Raw genomic sequence first — 22,284 nt, forward strand, 5'->3', positions numbered from 1 at the left:
GTTCAGCAGCTGAGTAGCGGGCTGAAAATATGGTATGATTGCTGTACACTGAATAAATGTTGCATAAAGCTGGGATTTGGGGTGGCTGCTGAAGTTGGGCGTGGATGGCCAGGTTTTTGGTTTGTGAGAGTGCCTGTGCTTTGTTACAGAATTAGATAGGTATTCCTTGCTCGGGTTGTTTAAATACTTTTAATTCTCCAGCAGCTGCAAAAAGACGCTTGGGATTTTTTTAAGTTTAAAGAAATAGAGAAAACACTCCACTTTCGTTCATGTGGGAGCTTTAGGGTGTTTTCAGGTCTATTATCCTGGTTTTTGTACATTTCCCTCAGTATCTGTTGCAACCCCTGTCTTTCTGAGTAGGACAGAATTTGCCATCTATCAGGATCAGACCTTAACTAAGGAGGGGAGAGCTGCTTCCTTCAAAACTCCCTTTGTCCTTCTCTCCCTTACTCCAATTTCGATCTGTGGTGTTAGGTGTGAGAGAGGAGTACTGTCACGCCTTCAGATCCCACGTCATCAGGTAGCCTTGTACCTTACTTCGGACTTGGGTGGTTTAATCTCCAATTTATCAATTACAAAATACCTCCAGCTTTTAGTCATTAAGTATTAGAAAACCGGTTAATTATGTTCTTGCTTCCAGCTGCCCACTGCTAACATTTTCACCTCAGCTGCGGTCTACAAACCCATCTAAGCCATCTGTCTAGATTGCCCAAATACATTTTTATTACTATTTTTTTTTCTATAAGCACCCACACCTTGGTATTGAGCAAGTTAAAAATTAAACCAAGAACCCTTCCCTGAGGAGATTGCATCCTAGAAGACAGTCTTGCCTGTCATGGTTGGATTTTTTAAAATGAAGCTCAGAGTGAAATGCGCTGTGAGGCAGAAGGGGAGTATTTCCTGCCTTCAGTCCTCTTGCAGTTCTGACGTTGGGAGCCCTTCTGCTGCACACAACCAGGCTGCTGATTGCTGAATAATGGGGCTTAGCTAACATTTTTAGTTAATGAATTTGATTGTGAGGGGAAAGAAAACCGCTACCTAGGCTGCGACAACGGAAAATGGCAAAATGATAGCAATAAAGGTTTGTAAATGCTGTTCTCCCACCCAAAGGGAGTAAGAACAAATGTATGAGGCTCTTTGGGAATTGCTGTGATAACAATGAGCGCAGGGAAGAAGGAAGAGCTGCTGCTGCACAGCAGTGAGAGGATCCCATTTCTGAGCAGCTCTGTGCGAGTTACCAAGGTTAAATCGCAGCTCCATCATTGTCATTCATACAGGCTGCAGTCATTTTTTTCCCTGTGGCAGTTAGAGGAATATATTTTTTTCACATTGGATAAGTCTTTTTGAAACCGGCACAATTAACGGCTGTAGGAAATGAAGATCTCCGATTAACCACAATTGACAGTATGCTTTGATGTGGGTTATCTTGTAGACCTTCCAAGTGACCTGACCTTGAGCTGAAAGGCTCTATCAGTCAGCCCGACGGGAACAAAACACTGACGGTGAATGCTTTTTTGCGTCTGCCAAGGAACACTGCAATATGCTTTTGTAAGTCCTGAGTGAAAAATAAGGACACACGGCTTTTTAGATGGATCGTTGGTACACGTGTGGCTTGATGATTTGCTCCCTAAGCATGCCTGCGCTGATTTGGAAAGATGAACGTGTCCATCTACGCCAATCCGCAGAGACAAGATAAAGAGTACACAAAGGGTGGTGTGCACGCTTGCAGCCCATGCTTCAGGAGGGAGATGAAGCAAAGGGCAGGCTCTCGTTGTTTAGGGAGCTCGGGCGTGTTACTGAGTTCCCGTGCTGAAGGGTGCCTTGCACACGGACTACGGTAACTATTGGTGCGCTTTCACCTCCCTGCAAGTTCAAGGTAACGGGCGTTCACTTACTTAAACCTTAATGAAAAAGCAATAGTCTCAGACTTTGATTAAGAGTAAGATGAGGAGAACTGTTTTCCTGACCAGAGTCAAGCCACCCGGTCCCACTTTGTATCAGAGCTGAGAAAGAAACTACGCATTGTTTTTACCGGTTCTGCGCTCAGTGCTCGTGTAACATTTGGCTTTTCTTTTGTTGCTCTAGTTCCCCAGTTTGAAACCCGGTGTAGCTACGTGAAAGCTACACTGGAAGAGTTTTTGGCTTGGAGTTGCGGGCAGCCTTGTCTCTCTGGACCGTTCAGTTGTTATGAGTACTCCAAATACTGGGCTTATGCTGACTACAAATACATTGCCAGGGTATTTGAAGACAAGCCGGAAGTTTTCCAGGTAAAACACTGATATTATCTCTTCCTAGTTTAGTCATTGCAAATTATCTAGTGCAGCTTCTGAAGCTTCTGCTGCTATACGCTCTCTGCTCCTTGGGCCATTTATTTTAAAATGTTGAAACAAAAGCTATCGGCTCTCAGGCTAACAGAGAACAAGTACCAAGTGGCAGCCATCTGAAACTCTGGGTCTCCCTGCATGCTCAAAAGCACCACCTCAGGTGACAAAACCAACTACTAGATTGGCAGCACTCCCTGTTTAGACCAGTATCATTGTGTGACTGGGCAGTCTTGGGGAGTATCGAGTCACGCGTGTGACCTGTGCAGCTGAACGCCTTTCCTGCGCCTCTGCCAAAGTTGTGGAAGTGAGTTGGGACTAGGGTGTGGAGATGGCAGGCAGCCAGCATCTCTGGCATGTTGCAAACTTGACACCCTGCTGCTGCCTGAGATCCACCTTTTACCCAAGTGGTGCCTGAATTAACAGCTCCACTCAGGAGGGCGCGTTTCACAGCGTGGATTCACACGTCTGAGGAGCACATGAAGTAATCTGACCGTGGAAGTGCATAATCTATGGTAACTTCCAAATGCAGGTATTAGGACACATACCTGGGGTTGGTTTTTTTTTTTACTTTTTTCATGTCTTATCTGCTATTCCAGTGTATGGGTTCATCTACATCCCTGCCACTTCTCCTCACAAATAGTAAGAGAACAGAGTTACGGTTAGCTATACAAAAGGTGTGGCTTTTGAGAAGGTATGAAGAAAGAATAGTAAATGAAGCCTTATTAATTTCTATACTTTTGGATGTGAAGAGGGAACCATAATTCCTATCCAACACTGTATCACTGGGATGGCAGACAGTACAAACTGATAAACCCCATCAAATGAATTCTTTTCTCATGCTGCTTATATGTATTTCATTTGTTCATAGCAATATTAGTATTTTTCAGTACTCTTTTCAGACTGTCTCCTTCCCTGTTGTTTTGCGGGTAAGGTTTCGACACAGAGACCATCTTTCTTCCTAAGGACGCTGAAACACAACCAGGATGGCAGAGACTTGGCCTGCATGACTCCGACACTGGGTCATGCTGTTTGAACTAAGCTGGGAGCTTCAGGGATGTTTCAGGCTGCCCCAGATCTTTGAGTCACTTCCTATATCTGTCATCCTACCTTGGTCATCTCTCTCTCTGCCTTGGCAGAGAGCATTTTCCTGTGTTTTATGGCACGAGATAACAGCAGCTCGGAAGACCTGAATAGCCTGCTGCGTTATTGGGTCAATAAAAGCACACGAAGGAAACAACCGTTTTCCAGCCTCTTCCTTTCCCTTGCCCCCATTCAAGAACAAAATTGAGGCTCCAGGAATTGCATTTCTGTGCAGGTGTCGCTCCACAACCTCATCACCTGACCTCTAACAAGCAACAGATTGTGCTGCAATTTTAGAACAGACCCACGTAATGGTTATACCATGGGGTTTTTTTTAAAAGCAGAATCTGGGAAGGAAAAAATCGATGGTGTTATGCAAGCAAATATGGTGTGTGTCATCTGCCAGTTTCCCAGGCAGGGGAGTGAAATCTATCCGTCAGTTCCAGACTCATACGGCTTTTGAAACGCTGCAACACAATTTATACCAGCCAAAAGAGTTCTCTGGAGAAATTCTCTTCCATCCTTGTGTGAAGTCGATGATAACCCCTTTTTCCTTTTTAGATTTTGTTTAGATCTACGTAAGGTGACTCGAAGGGGAAACAAAGGCCAACTGCACTGTTATTTATAGTGATTAATAGGGCCATTTAGAAGTTGTTTGAAATTTAGATTGCACTGTTTATCATTTACAGTTGTGTGGGCTAAGGTAATGATTCCATTATTCTAATCTATGAGCAGTATCTTGCATCTTACATTTTTTTTTCAGTTGATATTTCATTACAGAATTTGAGATATAAATCAGAAGCAAGATATATGTGTGAAGCTTAAATAGAAATGAGACCTTTAAAGTGACATACGGGTACAGATTAACTTCATTATAAGCAGCAAATGAAATAAATATAATTCACGAGTAATGTGCCATCTGTTATGGTTGGAACACCTTTCAGTGCATTTCTTCTAGCTGTGGCTTTTTATTGTAGAAAAGGAACCCACTGTGACAAGGTTTCAGAATCCTACCAGTTCCTTTTCAGTTCGTTGGTTAAAAACTGTTTTACCCGTAATCGCTTCAACTATTCACTACAGCTGCAGCAATTTCAAAAAGTTCTTTTAAGTCTAATATTGATTATGTGTGCTTTCTTTCCACTTAAATTGTAACAAAATACAAAAACTATTTAGGTGTGAGATTAAAGTGTAGAGCTGGAGTTACGCCTAACTTTATCACTGAAATAGTTGTATTGGATTTTGAATTTTATGGCTGCCGAAATCTATAGGAGCAACTTTTTCTTTTTGATTTTTTGCTGCCTTTGACAAATGTTTATATTACACTTCGGCGTTTTTTTCAAATGATATCTTTAAAATCAATAACACTGAAATTCAAAATCTTTAGTAACACCTAATTTTGGGAAAGGCTATCGCTCATTTTGAGGGTTTCCTGATACAGAATCATGGTGAAGTCATCCTCATGATAATGGCTAGCTGTAGTTTTCCTCATCCAGAGATCTTCAAAAAGGATAGTCACCCACCTGTCTGCAAGCAGCTAGCTTACATACTTAAATCGGGAGGCTAGACTCCTATTTTCTCTTTATAGACAGCAGAAAGAGAGAGGCTTTCCCAGGGCGTGTTGGAGAGTGCTTTGACAAGAGCAGGAGCCAGGCTTAAATTAGGTTCCTAAAGCTAGGTGATGGGAATGACCCCAGAGTGCTTCACTGAAACAAACAAATGCCATTATCTTCCTTTTCAAGATGGGAAAAATAAAGCTCAGAGACGAAATGATTTGCCTGAGACCATCAGGAAGCCAGGAACTGATTCTCTGTTTCCTAAGGCTCAGGCCGGGGCTGCAAGCAAAAGGCGCCAGTATCTCTGGCCAGTATCCTTCAGGTGCTTTCCAGTAACAAATGATTGGGCCCTGCAGGTGGCAAGGTGAGCTATAGAAACATGGGAAGGCTTTATCCAAGCTGTACAGAACCATCCTGCAAACCCCTTGCTATCTGAAAAATACCTCCCTGTCCCTCATGCCGGCTGTCATCCCCAGGAGAATGCCTGTGGGAGGATCAATGGACGGCGAAGCTCCAGGATCACGTTCCAAACACGTGCATACCTGTTCTGCCCTTTCTTACCACGTCATCAACTTGTTTTAGGTTCACCACCTCCACAGCTGCAAAGGCAGGAGAAGAATGTGTGCATTAAATAGTAAGAAACTTAAAAACCCCAGCACACCACTGAGTCAGAGATGGGGTAAATTCTGCCTTTCCAGAACACATGGAAAAAGCTGGGACGGGAGCAAAGAGAGAGCAGATATGCCCCAAGGATTATTGATTTGTTCTGGAAATGAAATGGGGATTTTTCATTCTTTTTTAGAATACCCTATGTCAGAATTTTTCTAAGAGCAATCCTGACATTGGGAGGGTGAGTGGTTAAGAACAGAGAAAGGAAGAAAAGAGTGTTTGAAAAGAAGGAAAAGAAGGCACGTGTGGCCACAAACAGCTGGGAGTCCTTCTGTAGAGCAAAGGGGTGACTGGGATGAGAACTGGGGACGGATGTGGGAGGCTGTGTAGTCAGACAGCAAAATAAGAAAGAAGAAATGCTACAAGAGAGGAGAATTTGGGAGGAAGCAGCAGAGGCCACGCACGTGGGAACCCCACCAAGGAGCAGCAGCTGCAGTGGATACAGAGCAGCTGAGCACTGGCGAGAGGAGACAGAGAACTGAGGGTAGGATGTGCGTCAGTGCAGCAACTTGCATAGATAACCTCTTCGTTGCTGTAGGATATCAGGTGGTCCGACTTCGGCTTTCCTGGGAGAAGTGGAAGAGAGAGCACATTGTGGATTGGCTCTGAAGGAGCAAACACCCCCTGCCATTTGGACTCCTACGGCTGCAACTTGGTGTTGCAAGTACAAGGAAGGTAACAAGCGTGTATACATAGAATAAATACGGCAGAAAGTTATACTGTGCCAGAAAATTAGTTTTTGACTCTCGAGTATTAATTCTAGATCCTGATTATTTCAGTTGTCTGAGCTCTCAACAGTTGGAGAGCATCAGAACTGTTCTATAGCAAATGGCAGAGCTTCAGGGGGTTGGAGTTTGACTGGAGCACAAAGGTAACATGATTTGATTTTCTTCTGTTAGAGGAAAATTTTCCTGATCTGTGTGTTACGAGTTTCAGTAAGGAGCATTTTGGTCTTCCTAATAGTTATGAATTCAGGAATTTGGAATTAGGAGATAAAGAGTTGAAACTAAAAAGCCCAGAAACAAAACAGAAATAAACTGCTTTAGACTTTTACAATATTCTCTGTGCAAGAGCCTCTAATAGCCTGCTAGAAATAATTTAAAAGGCGAACATCAGGATCGCAGCAGCCAGCTGTGAGCAAAGTTGAAAGGGACACTTGAGGCTCCAAAATAATTCTGGAGTGTGTGGCTTTGTTGCTACATCTTTCTGCCTGTTTGCATGCTGTCTGGGTTTTTTTCCCATTCTTCTTTCTCCTTTCCTTGCAGATTGGCCTCAAGGGGGGTTTGTTATCTGTTATTGCTAGAGTAATGCTAGAGTAGCAAAACAAGTTGCATCCATTTTTTAGGTGCGATAGCATATAGCGGAAGGAATAATTTGCCAGTGGGATTTAAATGTGATTAATTACTGTGACATTTTATAGAACACTAAAATCGTGGTGGTTTTGTGACGAAGGTGCAGGACTGGAAATCAGGCACGCTCATTTCGAGATGGGCAGTGCCACAGGTTGATTGGCTTTAAGGCCTGAGGCAAACTGATTTGTCATTCCCTTATCTGTAAGAAGGGAACTCTGCTTAGCTCTCAGGCAGGTTTTCAGTCATATTTGTAAGGAGCCTTGAGATCCTTGGGTGAAAGTGCAGCAGAGACACCCCCTTAGCGCTGCGCTTTGCTGCAACCTCTCCTGTAAGCTTCAGAGTGCATCAGTAAGCACTATGGATTGAGGCCCAGCCACTTAAGGGTATTTAGGAGCCAGAAATCTCCTTGAAAACCAGGAGACTTACAGGCCTAAATATGTTCTGAGGATTCACCTAAATACTGGGTATACTCAGTAAGTACGGTAATCTCAGAGACCCAATACATGCCCTGCCTCTCTGATACCTGCCTTCAGGTGATGAACTCAAGCCAGAGTTCCAGCATCCATCACAGTTTTGCCTGCCTTCCCAAAACACTTCCTCCCCCACTGGTAGAAGAAAATCTGTGTTCCTCTCGGGGAAAGAAGAAACCTAAAGCCTTTGCACAGCCTGAAAAGACGAAGTTGTTTTCCTCTTCAGAGCAAAGGCTATAAATAGATTGCAAACTTCCACAAGCGTGTGAATCCTGTGCATCTTCAGAGCAGAAAGATTCCCTTTGGAGACTCACAAACAAGACAGGCTTTGTAACAGAATATAAGCTTATGCTGAACTTAAATAGATTTGCCTTTGCAGGAGAGCGAGGGATGACTCCTTAACCCTTTGCTGCTATCTTGAATTTCCTCCTTGCATCCCCCAGGCTTCTTAGTCTTTTTGCTTCATGATATTGCTTTGTCATAAGCCTGCAGGATTAACCCATGAGCCTCCTAACCTAGTTATTCTCTGCCCCTTCAGAGACATTAGTCTGGAGAGCAAACTAAAGTTGCCATAAGGCTTGAGTTTCAGGAGAACAGTTTTTGATGCTTGCACCCAGCAGTAGCTTTGCTAATTCCCAAGAAATGCTGGTGGCCGACAGCACTTCCACCTGTGCTGATCTCTGCAGCTCGGGCTGTCCTGCTATTCCTGTCTCCTCTTTTTGTGCCGTTTGGCTGCTTTTCTCCCATTTTCAGATCTGTGACTCAGAACTGACAACCAGAAGCAGAAGGCAAAAAGAAGTGAGCACTGAGGAAAGGGACAAAAAGAAAAGATCTCACTGAAGTGTGAAACAGAGAGGAGAGCTGCTCAAATTGTCCAGCTGTGCCGCAAAGTGCTGCCTTTACTTGTCCGTTGCTTAGTGCACACGTCACTGTTGTAGTGATTGTCTGGCACCTCTTAAATGTAATAAATCTTCCCTTCGTGTATTCCTTTCTGGTTATCTCCATCTCCTAAAGTACTGCCATTTAAAACTCCAATTTCGAAATAACATATGTACCTGCTAAAGCATTTCATTTATAGTACCCATAAAACTGGCACCACCAGTTCTGGTGTATTTTTTTTTTCCTTTTTGATCTGGTCTTTGTAAGAGAAAAAGAAACCTTAGCTCCTGTGGATGAGGTCCACGTCTCAGCTCTGCTTGGCCACACACTGTTGTCTGTTGACCCGCTTCATGGGGCACATAGAGAGTAACGTAGAACACGAGCACCCTCGTGACCAGAACCACCCTGTCCTGCTCCATTTGGGCATTCAGTTATGCTAGTGAGTTCTTTACCCCAGTGGCCCATGCAAGCCACATTCTCATCATGTGCTGCTGAAAACACAAAAACCCACAGGTCTTTCAGGATGCTTTTGTCTGTGAACGTCTCTGGTTTATGCCATCTGTGGCATAGGATCATCAAGGTGAACATTACTGAGAAAAGGGCTTTGTGTCTTAACAGCTAACTAAGTACTGCAGGTGAAGAGAGGAGACAGAAGATCATGCCCATACCCCTTTACTGTTGCTATTGTAAACACACAATACACTCTTTGAAACATACACAGAATCACAGAAGGCTTTGGGTTGGAAGGGGCCTTCAGAGGACATCTAGTCCAACCCCCCTGCAAGGAGCAGAGACATGTGCAACTAGAGCAGATTGCCCACAGCCCCATCCAACCAGACCTTGAATGTTGCTGGGGATGGGGCTTCTCCCACCTCTCTGGGCAACCTACCTAGGCCAGTGTTTCACCACCCGTCATAAAAAATTTCTTCCTTACATGTAGTCTGAACCTCCCCTCCTTTAGTTTAAACCATCACCCTTCTCCCATCACAACAGGCCCTGCTGAAAAGAACATCCCCGTGTTTCTTATAAGCCCCATTTAAGTACCAGAAGGTCACAATAAAATCTCTCCACAACAGGGTCTCCTTGGAGACCTCTCTTCTCCAGAGGCAGCTCCCAACTCTTTCAGCCTGTCCTCATAGCAGAGGTGCTCCAGCCCTCTGATCGTTTTTGTGGCCATCTCCGGGTCTGTTCCAATAGGTCCTTGTCTTTCTTGTGCTGAGGACTCCAGAGCTGGACACAGGACTCCAGCTGGGGTCTCACCAAAGCAGAGTGGACAGGTGAAACATGGGTAGAGCATCCATTCATTCCGTGAATGAAAGTATGTTGTCTCTAACAAAACTATTTCCTGTGGTTTACAGAGCAGTTCTTAATGCTCTGAGCATCTGTAAGTGCTGCATGTTGCTCTGTAAAAGGGAGGAAAGAGGAACCAGATGGAAGAGCTTTTTAAAAAAAAATTTATCTGCCTTTTAAAAATAATTTGTGAGAAGCTGTAAATCTTTTCAGTTAAAAAATTTAAAAGTGGAATATTTTAAAAACACTCGTAGGAGACAGCCTGTAAGCACTGCCTGTGTTCTCACTGCGTAGGAGATCCACACGGCAAGGCAGATTTATGTTTTATTGAAAACCTTTCTACTGCCTTTGGTTCTTTGCTGTAACTGACATGCACTGAATAATTTCTCATCTTCTCTCTATTTTCAGGAAGAGATGGCACCTCTTCCCACCTGGAGACACCCATTTCCTTTATCCCACCAGGATCCCTTATGAGGAATCCAGCGTATTCAGCAAAGTCAACATTGCCAACCCTGATCTGAAACGCTTTCCCGAGTTCAGGAACGCCACAGCTCGTGTCGTTACGCTCAGCCCAGGACAGGTACCTTTCACGTACAGGCTTTACGTTACTTTGAGGATTGTAGGAAATCATTGACCTAGCTAATTAAGGGCTAGGAAATCTTACGGAATTGGCTGTGGGTCTCCCCTCTCCCTACGCTCTGCACTCAGGCTTGATACGTTTCTCTCAGCATGGGAACTTGCTTTGGTCACAGTTATTTTACCAGCCTTTTTTGTACAAAACCCCCAAACATTTGGAGAGAGAGTTCAATCAGCTGCCCCATTCCATCGCAGCTCTCGCAATCACCTCCAGTTTGTCTGCTTTAAAACTTTCTTGAACAGTGCTCTAACCTGTCTACTCTGAAACCAGTATGTTCCATAGAACGTGTTTGATTAATGAGCGTGGGGAGCCAGCAAAGGAACTCGTGTTTTGATAGCGAATAACCTTCACCAGGGAACACTGGCCCAACTTGTTGCTTTAGTAGCAGAGTATTGTAATGATGATACTTGCATTTAGAGTGCACACCATCTGGAGGTTTCACGGTGCTTCACAAGGATGTGAGGATATTATTCACCCTGTTTCAATTACAAAGTTCAATTCTAAGTGCCTGGCTTATAGGCAGTCAGTGCCAATATGAGAGTACGGCTCAGGACTCTAATTCCTAGTCTCTGGCCGTAAATAGTGTCCTCCGTTATTGAATCAACATGGTCTGTATTTGGAGCCTGAATTACCCTTTCTCGTTTGTTCAGCACTGCTTGTCTTGTAACACAGTCCTGCACATCTCAAACTGTCCGGCCCTTCCAAAGGAATTTTGCTATGTTCATCCCTCTGACTGCTTAAGACAGTGGAGTTGCCACTTCTAGAGCCTTTTCACCATTCTCCTACCAGATTTTGTCACCTCTTTCCACCCGCCAGCTCAGCAACTTGGACAAGTGTTCCCTTGCCTGTAGCTGGCAAACCCATCTACCTTCAACAATTTAAAGAATGGATTTTTGCTAATCCAGCTAATTTTGAGCAAGCAGAGCAAGGAGCGCTCCTGTGAACTGTTGAGATGGCAGACTGGAGCAGGATAGTGGTTTCCCACAAGAGGATGGTGTCTATCAACTGGGAAGAGCATGCTCCTCTGCTGGTATGGTTGCAAACAAGGAATCTGTGATCAGCCTTCACTGTTTGCACACCATTAGCTCCTAGTCATGCTCCTAAAGCAAATGATTAGTTTTGCCTTCTGCACTTTGCAAGGTTGCGTTATTCAATAATTTAAAACACAAAGAAGTTTTTACTATTGATCAAAATGCCACATCCTTTCTGCACAACTTTGTCTGTGATCCCCACCACTCTCTCAATTCATCATCTCCTTTGGAATGATCAAATGTGGTAGTACACCTTTAATATAATCTTAATTTTAATTAGGCTTAAAGCAATTACAGATTAATCTTGCTAGGAATAAAGACCTTGAGCCAGCTCAGCCATAGAAGTTGTCTGCATTGCTGTGAAGGAGATACTGTTGGGGTTTCTGCCCTCACCCCTTTTATCAGCACCTTTTGGGTGGTGCTTTCCAGCAGCTCATGGGGCAGGTGGCTGGGGGCTGCTGCTGTTTGATGGAGATGAAAGGAACGACCTAGAACTGCTCAGTTAACAAGGGGGAGGACCCCTAAATAATAGCAATCTTGATATGTGCTTAGCGGTGTTTTTCATGTAGAATTACTACAATTACTGCAGAATTTGCAGCCAGCTTTATTTTGTGATAATAAGTAGCATCTCCACTCCTTCCCAGAGGGTACACAGAACATTTTAGATTATATGTCGTATCAATAAGGAGTTGAGAAATAAAGACAAAGGTGATTTTAGGTATTCAGGAGAGCAACTGCACGTAGGGCGAGTGCAGCTTTGAATATCAAAAACTTCATGTGTCTAATGCCACCTTCTGGTCATCATTTGCTACAAGTAATTTTTCTATACCCGTGTAAGGCAGAATTTCTTCCTACGACATTGTACCCATGCACAATGCATACTTGGATTGCATCCTTTGTGCCCTTTCACTGTATTGTGCAGAGGTGAATCTCTGTTACATATTTGGGTAGTTGGCTGAGACTTCAGGTTTTACAAGATTTCAACCAATGGCTCTGGGCTGAATTTTCACAGAGGTCTTAGTCCAACTTCTGGTTATACATTAGTGACCTGTTCTCAATACAAATTATGATAACATTTAGATTTGTCAGTTAAACAGTCAGCTGAGTAGTTTTAGGGTTGGCAGCTGTACACGACTCTATCCGTGAAGTTACAAGCTCAAGCTGTATCACACAAATGTAGACGCTCCTTATAAATATTTGGACCCGCTGCTGAGTGGCAAGTATGGAGCAGCAGGCTGAGTGCCGGTGTGTTTGTGCTCGCTGAACTCCTAAGTTTTCACCTGAAGCATTAGTATTTTGCTTTACGTGGTCAAAAATTCTGCAAGTCCGGCTTAAAAGATCACAGATGTTCCAGTGTATTCCACCTGACACTCTGGGACAAGTGTTAAGAGGGTTGGGGTAGGATCTGCTACCCTCACCTTAAACCCAGGCCAGGGGAGATGTCCTGTCTGCCATCAGCGGGAAGAACCTGGCATCTCGACAAGACGATTCATCCTCCCTGTCTTATGCTGTTACAGTCCTGCAGGAACATTCATCCCATCCTGTCTTTCAGTACAGGCTATAAAAGAAGCCTACGCACACAGAAGCTTAACTTTTTTCACGATTAAAAATAGGAGACATGAATCTCACCTGAAAGGGCCACCAAAAAATGAGATGCTGTACAAATACAAAATCACTGATCTTTTTCTCTGCCCCACTTCTCACCAGCTTCTTGCTTCCTTCCTGCTCACTAGTGACGTTGTTCTTGATCCATATCCATATAACTAGACAACGGGGAAAAGACAAGAGAGCACATCTCAGCTTGTCTGAAGGTAGGCACACGAGGCTGCACACATCTGCCCTCCTAACAGAGAGCTGGGCTCCTGTGGGCAATGCCATTCCCTCTCAAACTACCTCAGGCAGGAGGGGCGGTGGACACCAGGACCCAGGCTGTTACAGGCAGCACTCGGCTGCCCTGCTGCCTGCTCTCTGGCCTTGTGTCCCAGGTGCAGCTTGGAGCCCAAGGAGCTGCAGTGCAGCTCTAGGCTCCAGAGTGCAAGGAAGTGCCTAACTGAGCCTTGATGGCACATGGAGTCTGAGATGGATGCTTCCTTCCAGCCTTGAAAAACATTGTCACAGCATGAAAAAAAAATTATTTTAAAAAAAGATCCACGTTACTGCTTGCTGTCCCTCACCATGGTCTGCGGCTCAGAAGCTCTCCTCCCCTCATTTTGCTTGCCTGCTTTCTGAAAGTCTTAAGAAACACATCTCAAACTCAGCCTGTGTCCACAACTGCACTTATCACCAAGTTCCTGTGTATGGAGACAAGGTTTTCTCTTTCTGTGCTCCTGCTGCAGTATCTAACACACCACGGGATCCTGCTCAGCAGCCAGAGCTCTCAACAGCGCAGGCAGAACTCTGACTTCCAACCCAACCCTGAGCGAGCAGAAATCCTCACAAAGTCAGGTGTGCCACCTTCAAAGAGAAGGGGTGAGAACTTCACATCAGGCTTGAAGTAGGAAATGACAGAGAAGACAGTCTGAATAACCAAGAAAAATGTAATTGATACCAAAGAAAAAATTGTTCCAAGTCAGGAAGTGCATTAATTCAAACTTTTCTAAAAGGCAGTGAAGTGTTCCAGCTCAAAGTATAGAAAATGCTTCTGGAAAGGAGTTGCAGAGAAAAACTGCCTTTCTTGGAGAAGAGTTTAAGTGATTTGAGGAAAGGAGCATTCAGAGTTATCCACAGCATCATGCATAATAGATGGCTGATAATTGTGTTTTGCGCAAGGAAGAAGGCATTTTCACTGGGAGACTAAAGAGCTGGCCCCGAGTCACCCCACAGAGAAGGCGGGCAGCCCAGCTCTACCTCTAGACACCAGCACTGCTGTCTCCAGCACAGGAGCTGAATTTACACTAGAATATACATGGAAAACAATGCTCAGCCTACACCACTCACAGGGAACCCCACGGGTGCCAAAAAGTCAAGCAACCCAAAGGTGAAAGCTGCTAGCTCCCAACTCCACTCTTCCACCTCTTCCCTCAGTCCCTCATCAGGGTACCTCTGGCCACAGCACGGTAACAGCCCCGTTCCCTTCCTGTGCACGGGACTTTTCCCAGGGCAGTGCCTGTGTTTCTGGAGTCAGCAGACCCCAGCGCTCTGTCTCAGCAGCTGGAAAGACCCCAGCTCGGGAGGGAGAATCACCCTGCATCCTAGCAGGGGGGCAGCCAGGCACCAGCTGGGAAGGAACACAGGCTGGGGTGGCAGCACTCCCACAGAGTTGACTATGCTTTTATTTTTTTATTATTACTGTTTTTCATTGTCAGGGTTGCAGGCAGCCCTGGGATTTGCTTGGGTCTCTCCACAGCCGCCCATTTTTCTTTTCCCATCACACTGGCATTCTTTGGTGCTTCCTTTTCCTGCGCGTTTACCCACATATCTTCTTCTAACGAGCAGGAATTTCTCAGTGTAATATTTCACTTCAGGGGATGCTCTCCTTTTGAAGCAATTCCACCTTTGCCCTACCTTTGCACTGTATCGAGTTAATCATATCCATGGAGAATTTAAACCTGTTCTGTTCTCTGTGCTGTACAAGTCTTCAGCATTGCTCTGCTTGCTCTCCTAACTGTTCTCTTGGTTTCTTCCCTCCCATTATGGGCCAGAATTTTGTTTCATCTTTTCTGGGATTTCTGTCCTGCTTTGACTTCATCCGCTATATTTGCCTATCACTAGCCTAAATATTAAAATTGTCTGACTGATTGCTGTGTAGATCAGTATCATCCCAACCCACAAAGCTAGAGACATTATTTAGAAAGCAGGCTAACAAGATTATTTCTTAGCTTAGAATAGTTCTGTCCTGCCTTTACACTTTACATAGTTTCCCTGTAAAATGTTTGCTGCATTTGTGTGTTATTTTACTGTGGTTGACTTCCACATTTCCTCTCGAAATGCAGTTTCAAATGTGGCTACGTCTGTGTCCAATATTCATAAGCATATCAAAGTCTGCTTTATTTGATTGTGGAATAGATAGTTGGAGGCAGCGTTGGTGGGGTTTGGTTTGGGTCTTTTTTCTTTCTTCTTGTTTGCAAATCTAGTTTGTAAAGGCAGAGAAATCCTGCTCTACTCCCCTCTTTGTTGGATTTCTTCCCCGGTCTTCTGTTAGTTCTACTGCTCCCTTCCCAGCTGTACTTCTGGTTTTAACTAGTTTTTTTTCCATTCCTTCATCTTTTAAAGTTTTAGTCCTTTGCTTTTTGATAGTTCCAGCTTTCTAGATGCTAAGCTTGCCCAAAAGGAAGAGGGAGAGCAAGTGTCTTTATGGTAACTGTTTGGACTCCGAGTCACAGCCCTCTGGCATCTCTACAAACTGCATGAGCAAACAGTGCCAGCTGTGGAAATACCCAACCCCGCAGTTATTACCCTTCACCTGCTGGCAAGTAAAATCTGACCAGTCTCTCCAAAGACCAAATTTCTCCTCTTTGCTTTGAGAAGACTGGACTAGTTGGAGGGATTATATTTTCCTCCTAGTTAGGCCTCTCCTTTGCAAAGCAGTTCTGTCTCTACTGTACACAAGTTGTATTGAACAGGGATGTTCCCTTCCCAATCTTCATCTCTTTTTCCCAGGCAGCCCCTCTTACTGAAACATTTATGAACTTCCCTTAATTTGCCTCTTGCTTTTGTTCGCTTGCTGCCTAGTTCCTCCACACCATACCCCAGCTTGCTAGTGTCTTCATCCTCTTCTCCAGCACATCGCAAACTCCCTACGCAAGTCTCAGAGTAAAGACCCTGTCGCTGGGACAGAGCAGAGGAGTGTTTGGATTTTTGTGCGATTCTGCCATCAGTGGGACGGGGGCAAACGCTAACCGACAAACCCACTGCAGCTAATACACGTGCTCTTCTCATTTAAAGTGTAGGGCTCTGCGATAAGAGCACCGCTTTGGAACTTGTTCGGCATTAAAGATGTGGTTTGGCTTCAATCTGTGTAGGGTTTTGTACACTTTTAGGTATCAGGAATAACTAATTGGTGATAGTTTTAAAATAATAGCCCTCCACAGACTGACTTTCCTTGTGTTTTGTGTGCTGTACTGGATTGAAGTATAATTTCCAAATGTTTTTGGCCTTTAGAAAGCAAATGCTTGTTTTGTCTGACTTAAATTGAAAGCTGCGGAGAACATTTTGTCCTCTGGCCCACAAATGACTCTGCTCTGACTCCTGTAAGAAAGCAGGAACGCTCTGATCCAAACTAGATTGTCATGATTTGCAGGACTAGGATGACAGTCATTATTTCCTACCTAGACACGTTCTCATTAGCCGTGTTTTGATATAACCAAGCACAGGACTATCTAGATGGTAGAACATTCTTTTAAGTAATTTGTGTCTACCAAGAAAAAGATTTGTCTGCAATTCAGATACAGATCATTGCTTCACTTTCCTTGCTCTGAAGTGGACATTTTCATCTGTCTCTACCTGTTTTTATTCCTGTCAAAACCCATCTTTCATGCTTTTCTTGGTAGCTCTGTGTTAATCTGACGTTCAGTAATCTGTAAAGTTTGTCCTATATCATCCAGACAACATTAATGTCTTTGTACCATAAAAGCCATGGAATAGAATCAATTTTATGTCCCAGCTATCATCCTGGTATAGTTGTAAAGCTCTGGCCTGAACTAGATTGTCATGATTTCTGGGACTCCTTCTTTTAAAAGCCTCTCTACTGAAAGCAGCAAGTTTAATATTGGTGATTATTCACCAGAATTAAAGCTACATCTTGCTGATCACATAGATGAGCTTTAGGATACCTGCTTTGGGCGGGGAGCCAGCTGACAGTCCTTCTAAAGGAACTGGGAAGTCCGCTCAGCTGAGGAGTCTACAAAAGAATTCTTACTTGGCTGAGACTTTCCCCGAAAGCCCTGCTCTACTGCGACACCAGCTGCGTTCCTTTTGTACAGCCAGACCTTCCTTACTCAGAGCACTTAGAAGATTACAATCCTGCTTCAGATGAGGAGTTTGGATGAGAGGTGGTTCTGGGTCATGTCCACTTATTTCATGATGGTATTGATACAAAGGGGGAAGAGAGCAGGCATTTAAATCTTGAGCAAAGGCCCTTTAGAAGAAAGAGCTGAAGATCACCTCACCCCTTCCCATTCCTTGCCTCATTCTGCCTCTGCATCCCACATCACCTCAGTGAAAACACCTCATCCTTCTCCAGGCTTCTGCTAGTATCCTAATGCAACGTGTCTCATTCCAGGTCCTGCTTGCCCCATTCCTTGCCTCATTCTGCCTCTGCTTCCCACATCACCTCAATGAAAACACCTCATCCTTCTCCAGGCTTCTGCTAGTATCCTAATGCAACGTGTCTCATTCCAGGTCCTGCTTGTTCCAAGGCACTGGTGGCACTACGTGGAATCCATTGATCCCATCACTGTCAGCATAAACTCTTGGATTGAACTGGTATTTTCCTTTTTATGCCATGGTGTTGTATCATTTCTGAGTCTGCGTGGACTTGTCCCTCGCCTGCCAGCTTCATCCCTGTTGGGTGTGCTGTATTCAGAGGCTGGGGAGGAAAGAGCCCTTATGGAGACAGTTTTCCTGAAGAACCTTCCAGGGTTCCAGATCTGAAGCCCCAATTCAGCAGAAATCACATTCAACTTTACCTCAATCGGGTGAACGATTAAACTTTTCATGGCCAGTTTCTTACAGGAGAACTAGCTTTCTGCTGAATAGGGCACAACAAAACAGCTGCTTCGCCTTACAGGCAAAGATAAATTAGAATTTAAGTCAGATTAATGTGATAGGAAGGGGGTGGCAGAGGAGTTCTGAATTTTCATTTCTCTGTGATAGTTTTGATTTGCCTGGAGATGGATTTTCTCAAGTATTTAATTAATTTTCTTCTCCCCAGGCTTTGATTTTTCTTGCTCACATTAGCCAGCGTGCATGGGATAGTTCCATGGGATATCACAGAATCTTAGAATCATTTGGGTTCAAAGGGACCTTTAAAGGTTGTCTAGTCCATCAGGGACTAGACAGGACACCTTCAACTAGATCACCTCAGTGCCTCAGAAGGTTTTCTGATTCAAATTGCTTTATCATTAATCCCAGCTTAATATAAAAAAAAGGACCCTTTGCAATGGCCCGTGAAAGCTCCCTCACTAAAATACTTACTGCTTTTTTGTTTCTTTTTTAAAGCCTTATCATGGAAATCTGCAGGGGAGGTAAACACTTGAAGTCAGCTGCTGTTCAGAGATCACATGACACATTTCCCACACCAACATCAAAGCGAGTATTTGCAGAGCAAAGGATCTCACTTGGGTTTTTCCCTCAGGGAGAGGTTTTCCAGCTGAGACTATGTATTTCGAAAGGACAGGAGGCCCATGGCCCTAACCAAGCTCTTACATAGCCCTGAGTACCGTCAGGCTGCGCCCAGTGCCAGAGAAAGCACAACAGCGTTGTAGAGCAACCATTTAAGCCTGCCTTAAATTTGAACAGCCTTTGAGGTAATTCAGAGGAACTGGCTGTGTGCCCTGTGCTTGGAAAGACCCTGATGTCCCCACACACACTTGTGCCCTAAGCTGTGCCTCATAAATTGTCCCCTCTGGAGGAGCAGGTCTGGACTGGGATCGGTTGTGCTGGGCTGGTAACTCCCCAGTCTCTGGGCGGTGGGTTGGCTATAGCGGTTCTAGCTGTTCTTACGTGCTGCAAGAAAAAAGGGGAGCTAAACGCCACAGCCCTTCTGGTCATAACACTGCTGCAGAAGTCACAAAGCTCCTGTTTGGTGACAGCAAGAGCAGGTACTTATGCGGCATCCTAAACACAGGGAGGTTTGCGGGCCTACATACCCCCTCCCCAAATATCAAAAGCTGCCATAAACAAGAGTAGTTATTGGGAGCCGGGTGACAGTTCCTCACAGAAATTACCCCTGCAGCTGGTGATGGCAGCACTGTTAGGTGTTGGGTGATCCAGCTATAAAAATAAATGCTGTCATGGATGCTAAGAGACAGCACGGAGAACAGTTCCGTTACCGAACTGAGATGCTCTTGCTTGCAGCTGTTACCAGCTGCTTTCACATTGACAGATGTGAATCGTGTCAACATTTACAGTCCTAGTGAAACTATTAATTATATTGGCAAGACTTTAGAGTAGAAGTTTAATTTGTTTTCAGCTGGATGTGAGCTATTCGAAGTACTCCTTTCTTCTAGCACACTCACACAATCAGTACAACCCTGTTATTGAACAGACCAGAAGGGACGCCAAGAGTGCAACAACTTAAATAATTTCCACGTGTAGATACCAAACTCCGTGTTTCAGGGCCTGGTTATATGAGGCCATTAATAAGCCAAGCATTCAAAGCTGCAAAATGCCAAGAGCTCTTCTCCGTGCTCAGGGTCCCAGGATCAATTACTGCCTTCTCCACTTATACCACCATGGTTTGCTTGATCTGTTCCCCAAAGCCACAGCTAGACAGCCCAGGGCTATGGATTGACCTCTCATCCAGAACATCTCTGTCCAAGCAGCTGAACGGAATCCAATCAATGTATCCACTCCTAGGCACTTGTCTTGGAAATAACTAAACCACCCATCTTGTTTGGAGAGTCTTATTGTCTCCTTCCACATACCCTTCCCTTCCACAGATGAGAAACTCGTTTAAGTGAGGGAAAGAAAGATCCTGTCAGGTTTTGTTCTGCTGCCCTACACTAGTGTCCAGCTGCCTGAGGGGATGATGCAAGGAAGCAAAGGCCAGTGAATCAAAGAGCCAGTTGGTAACTTAGGTCTTACTTTTGCAGGAGAGCTTTCAGAGGCAATGTGTTCTTCCTTCTGCTGGTGTTTAAAACTGCAGCTGTTTGTCAACTGCTGTTACATGATAAACTATTTCCTGAGTTTCTTTAACAGTCACTTTTGTGCCTCTGGAGCCCCCAGATAGGTGCTGCCTTGCTGTAACACCCTGTGTGTTTTAAGTACTTTAATTAGACATACTGTGTAGATACATAGAGTTTGCCGGGTGCTTCCATGGACCTTCTAGGCCTGAAGAGCTACGTAAACACACACATGAATTAAATGATAACATTGCATTGTCATTTCAAGCACTAGATTCAATTAGCAGAACACTAATAAGGGATGATACACACACACTAGAATCTGGTTTTGCAAATCCTTATTCAGATGAGCAGTCATGCCGAAGCCTGCGCTGTTACCTGTGCAGGGGCTGTTCGCATGGGTAGGAGCATCAGAAGTCAGATACATAGAGTTTGCCGGGTGCTTCCATGGACCTTCTAGGCCTAAAGAGCTACGTAAACACACACATGAATTAAATGATAACATTGCATTGTCATTTCAAGCACCAGATTCAATTAGCAGAACACTAATAAGGGATGATACACACACACTAGAATCTGGTTTTGCAAATCCTTATTCAGATGAGCAGTCATGCCGAAGCCTGCGCTGTTACCTGTGCAGGGGCTGTTCGCATGTTCTGATGCAGGAGCATCAGAAGTCTAAAGCTTTTCTGACTTCATGTACTTGAGCATGGCTTTCAAACTCAGGCCATGCATTTAGTTGTTCTCGATCTTCCTGTTTTCTGCAGAGACTCAAGCCCTAACTTGTATCCAAACCCTTTCTGTTCCCTTGGGGCAGGATGCAGATCATGAAGCCCGTGTAGAAGAAGCAATAACTCGGATGCTGGTGTGTGCCATAAAATCGGCAGAAAATCCCTGTGAGGGAGATCTCTGGCTAAATCCCACAGAGGTAAGTCCTCTCTTGCTCCCATTACAGCAGCAATTACAGGGAATTACTGACACACTCCCCCTGAGTCTTTCTTCCGCCTAAGAAAGAATTCTAAATTCCTTCCCTTCATGTAGCAAAAGCAATGCATGTAGGATGATCACAATGCTGAATTGAAACCTATCTCCTTTTAACTGAGTGTATCCTGGGTGTTTCCTCAGGTGGAGGCAACGTCCCATGAAACCAACCTTCAGTACCTGAATAAAGCAGTGGCTGCCTATTTCCAGTGTCTAAAGGCAAGTGTGTCAGAGCAGGCGTGGTCCAGCAGCACTGGTGCAGAGCAAAGGACAAGCAAGAGGAGGAAAAGGGAGGTTGGCTGGGAACCAGAGGGCTGCAGATTACTAACCCGTGAATCCAGCTTTTCCACACTTAAAGCAGAAGAGCTGCAGAAAATACCTTTCGGGCCTCATCTTATCCCAGTCGTACCACAGTCTCAAGAAACAAGCTCAGCGGGTGCGGTTGGAAGTGATGGTAGAGGTCTTCTTGCCGAGGATGAAGGGGGACATGGTGGAGAATTACACTGCACCAGAAAGCCACTGGGAATGAGTAATGACTGCGACACACCTGCGCATCGAGTGGGTTCAGACAGCAGCCCAAATGCCTCGCCAACAACCCTTTCTACCAATGATTTGCTGGACTGTTTGGTTAATCCACACGTCATCAATTTAGTGGCTCGGCTGCTGCTGGAGAGAACGAGAGTTTAATGCCAGAGTGCTTTATCATTTCTGAAATAAAGAAATCGAGAGGCAGCCTTGTTCTGGGTGTCTAAGCACTGTAATAATTGAGTGGTTAACGTCAAATAATTTTTGGGTGCGGATAGACCCAGTTAAGTGGCAGGTTGAAGTTGAGCTGAAAGATGATAACTGGTGAACGATGGCTGGGAAGAGAGAGGCATGTTCAGTCAGAGCTCCTCTGTTACGAGCAAAACGGAGCATACACCGTGCTGGGTGGATGGCATCTTCACAGTGTTCTACAGCTCTGAGCTGTGAAACAAGGACGGTCTGACAACAGGAGCCACTGCTGGGACATGGTTGCATAGCAGAGAGGGCTAAGAGTGGGAGGAGACAGACCGAGCACGTTTAGAGCAAAATGGTCAGTAAGCTGATCCCACTGGAAAGAGCGAGTTCAGGCAGACCTAACAGCAGCCAAGAGGCAGAGCGCAGTCGGTAGCGCAGCTGCTTCCTCCCTGCCACAAAATAACTTCAGCACTGTCACAAAGCTCTAGGATGGAGCGAGACAAAAAGCCCTCAGC

General features: G+C 44.7%; 1 protein-coding gene across 1 annotated transcript in view; it reads left to right on the top strand.

Moving 5' to 3' along the window:
* The window catches only part of HSPBAP1 (HSPB (heat shock 27kDa) associated protein 1), a 31,558-nt gene extending 9,822 nt beyond the window's left edge, over positions 1–21,736 (top strand). The window contains exons 3-8 of the mRNA XM_010139220.1: positions 2,086–2,267; positions 6,165–6,301; positions 10,026–10,197; positions 17,625–17,708; positions 20,886–20,996; positions 21,194–21,736. Of these exons, the coding sequence (XP_010137522.1) occupies positions 2,086–2,267; positions 6,165–6,301; positions 10,026–10,197; positions 17,625–17,708; positions 20,886–20,996; positions 21,194–21,736 (1,229 nt within the window). The remainder of the gene's footprint in view (positions 1–2,085; positions 2,268–6,164; positions 6,302–10,025; positions 10,198–17,624; positions 17,709–20,885; positions 20,997–21,193) is intronic.
* Positions 21,737–22,284: the final 548 nt, after the last annotated feature.

This window comes from Buceros rhinoceros, unplaced genomic scaffold, assembly GCF_000710305.1.
Source record: "Buceros rhinoceros silvestris isolate BGI_N320 unplaced genomic scaffold, ASM71030v1 scaffold2347, whole genome shotgun sequence".
NCBI classification, from domain to species: Eukaryota; Metazoa; Chordata; class Aves; order Bucerotiformes; family Bucerotidae; genus Buceros; species Buceros rhinoceros.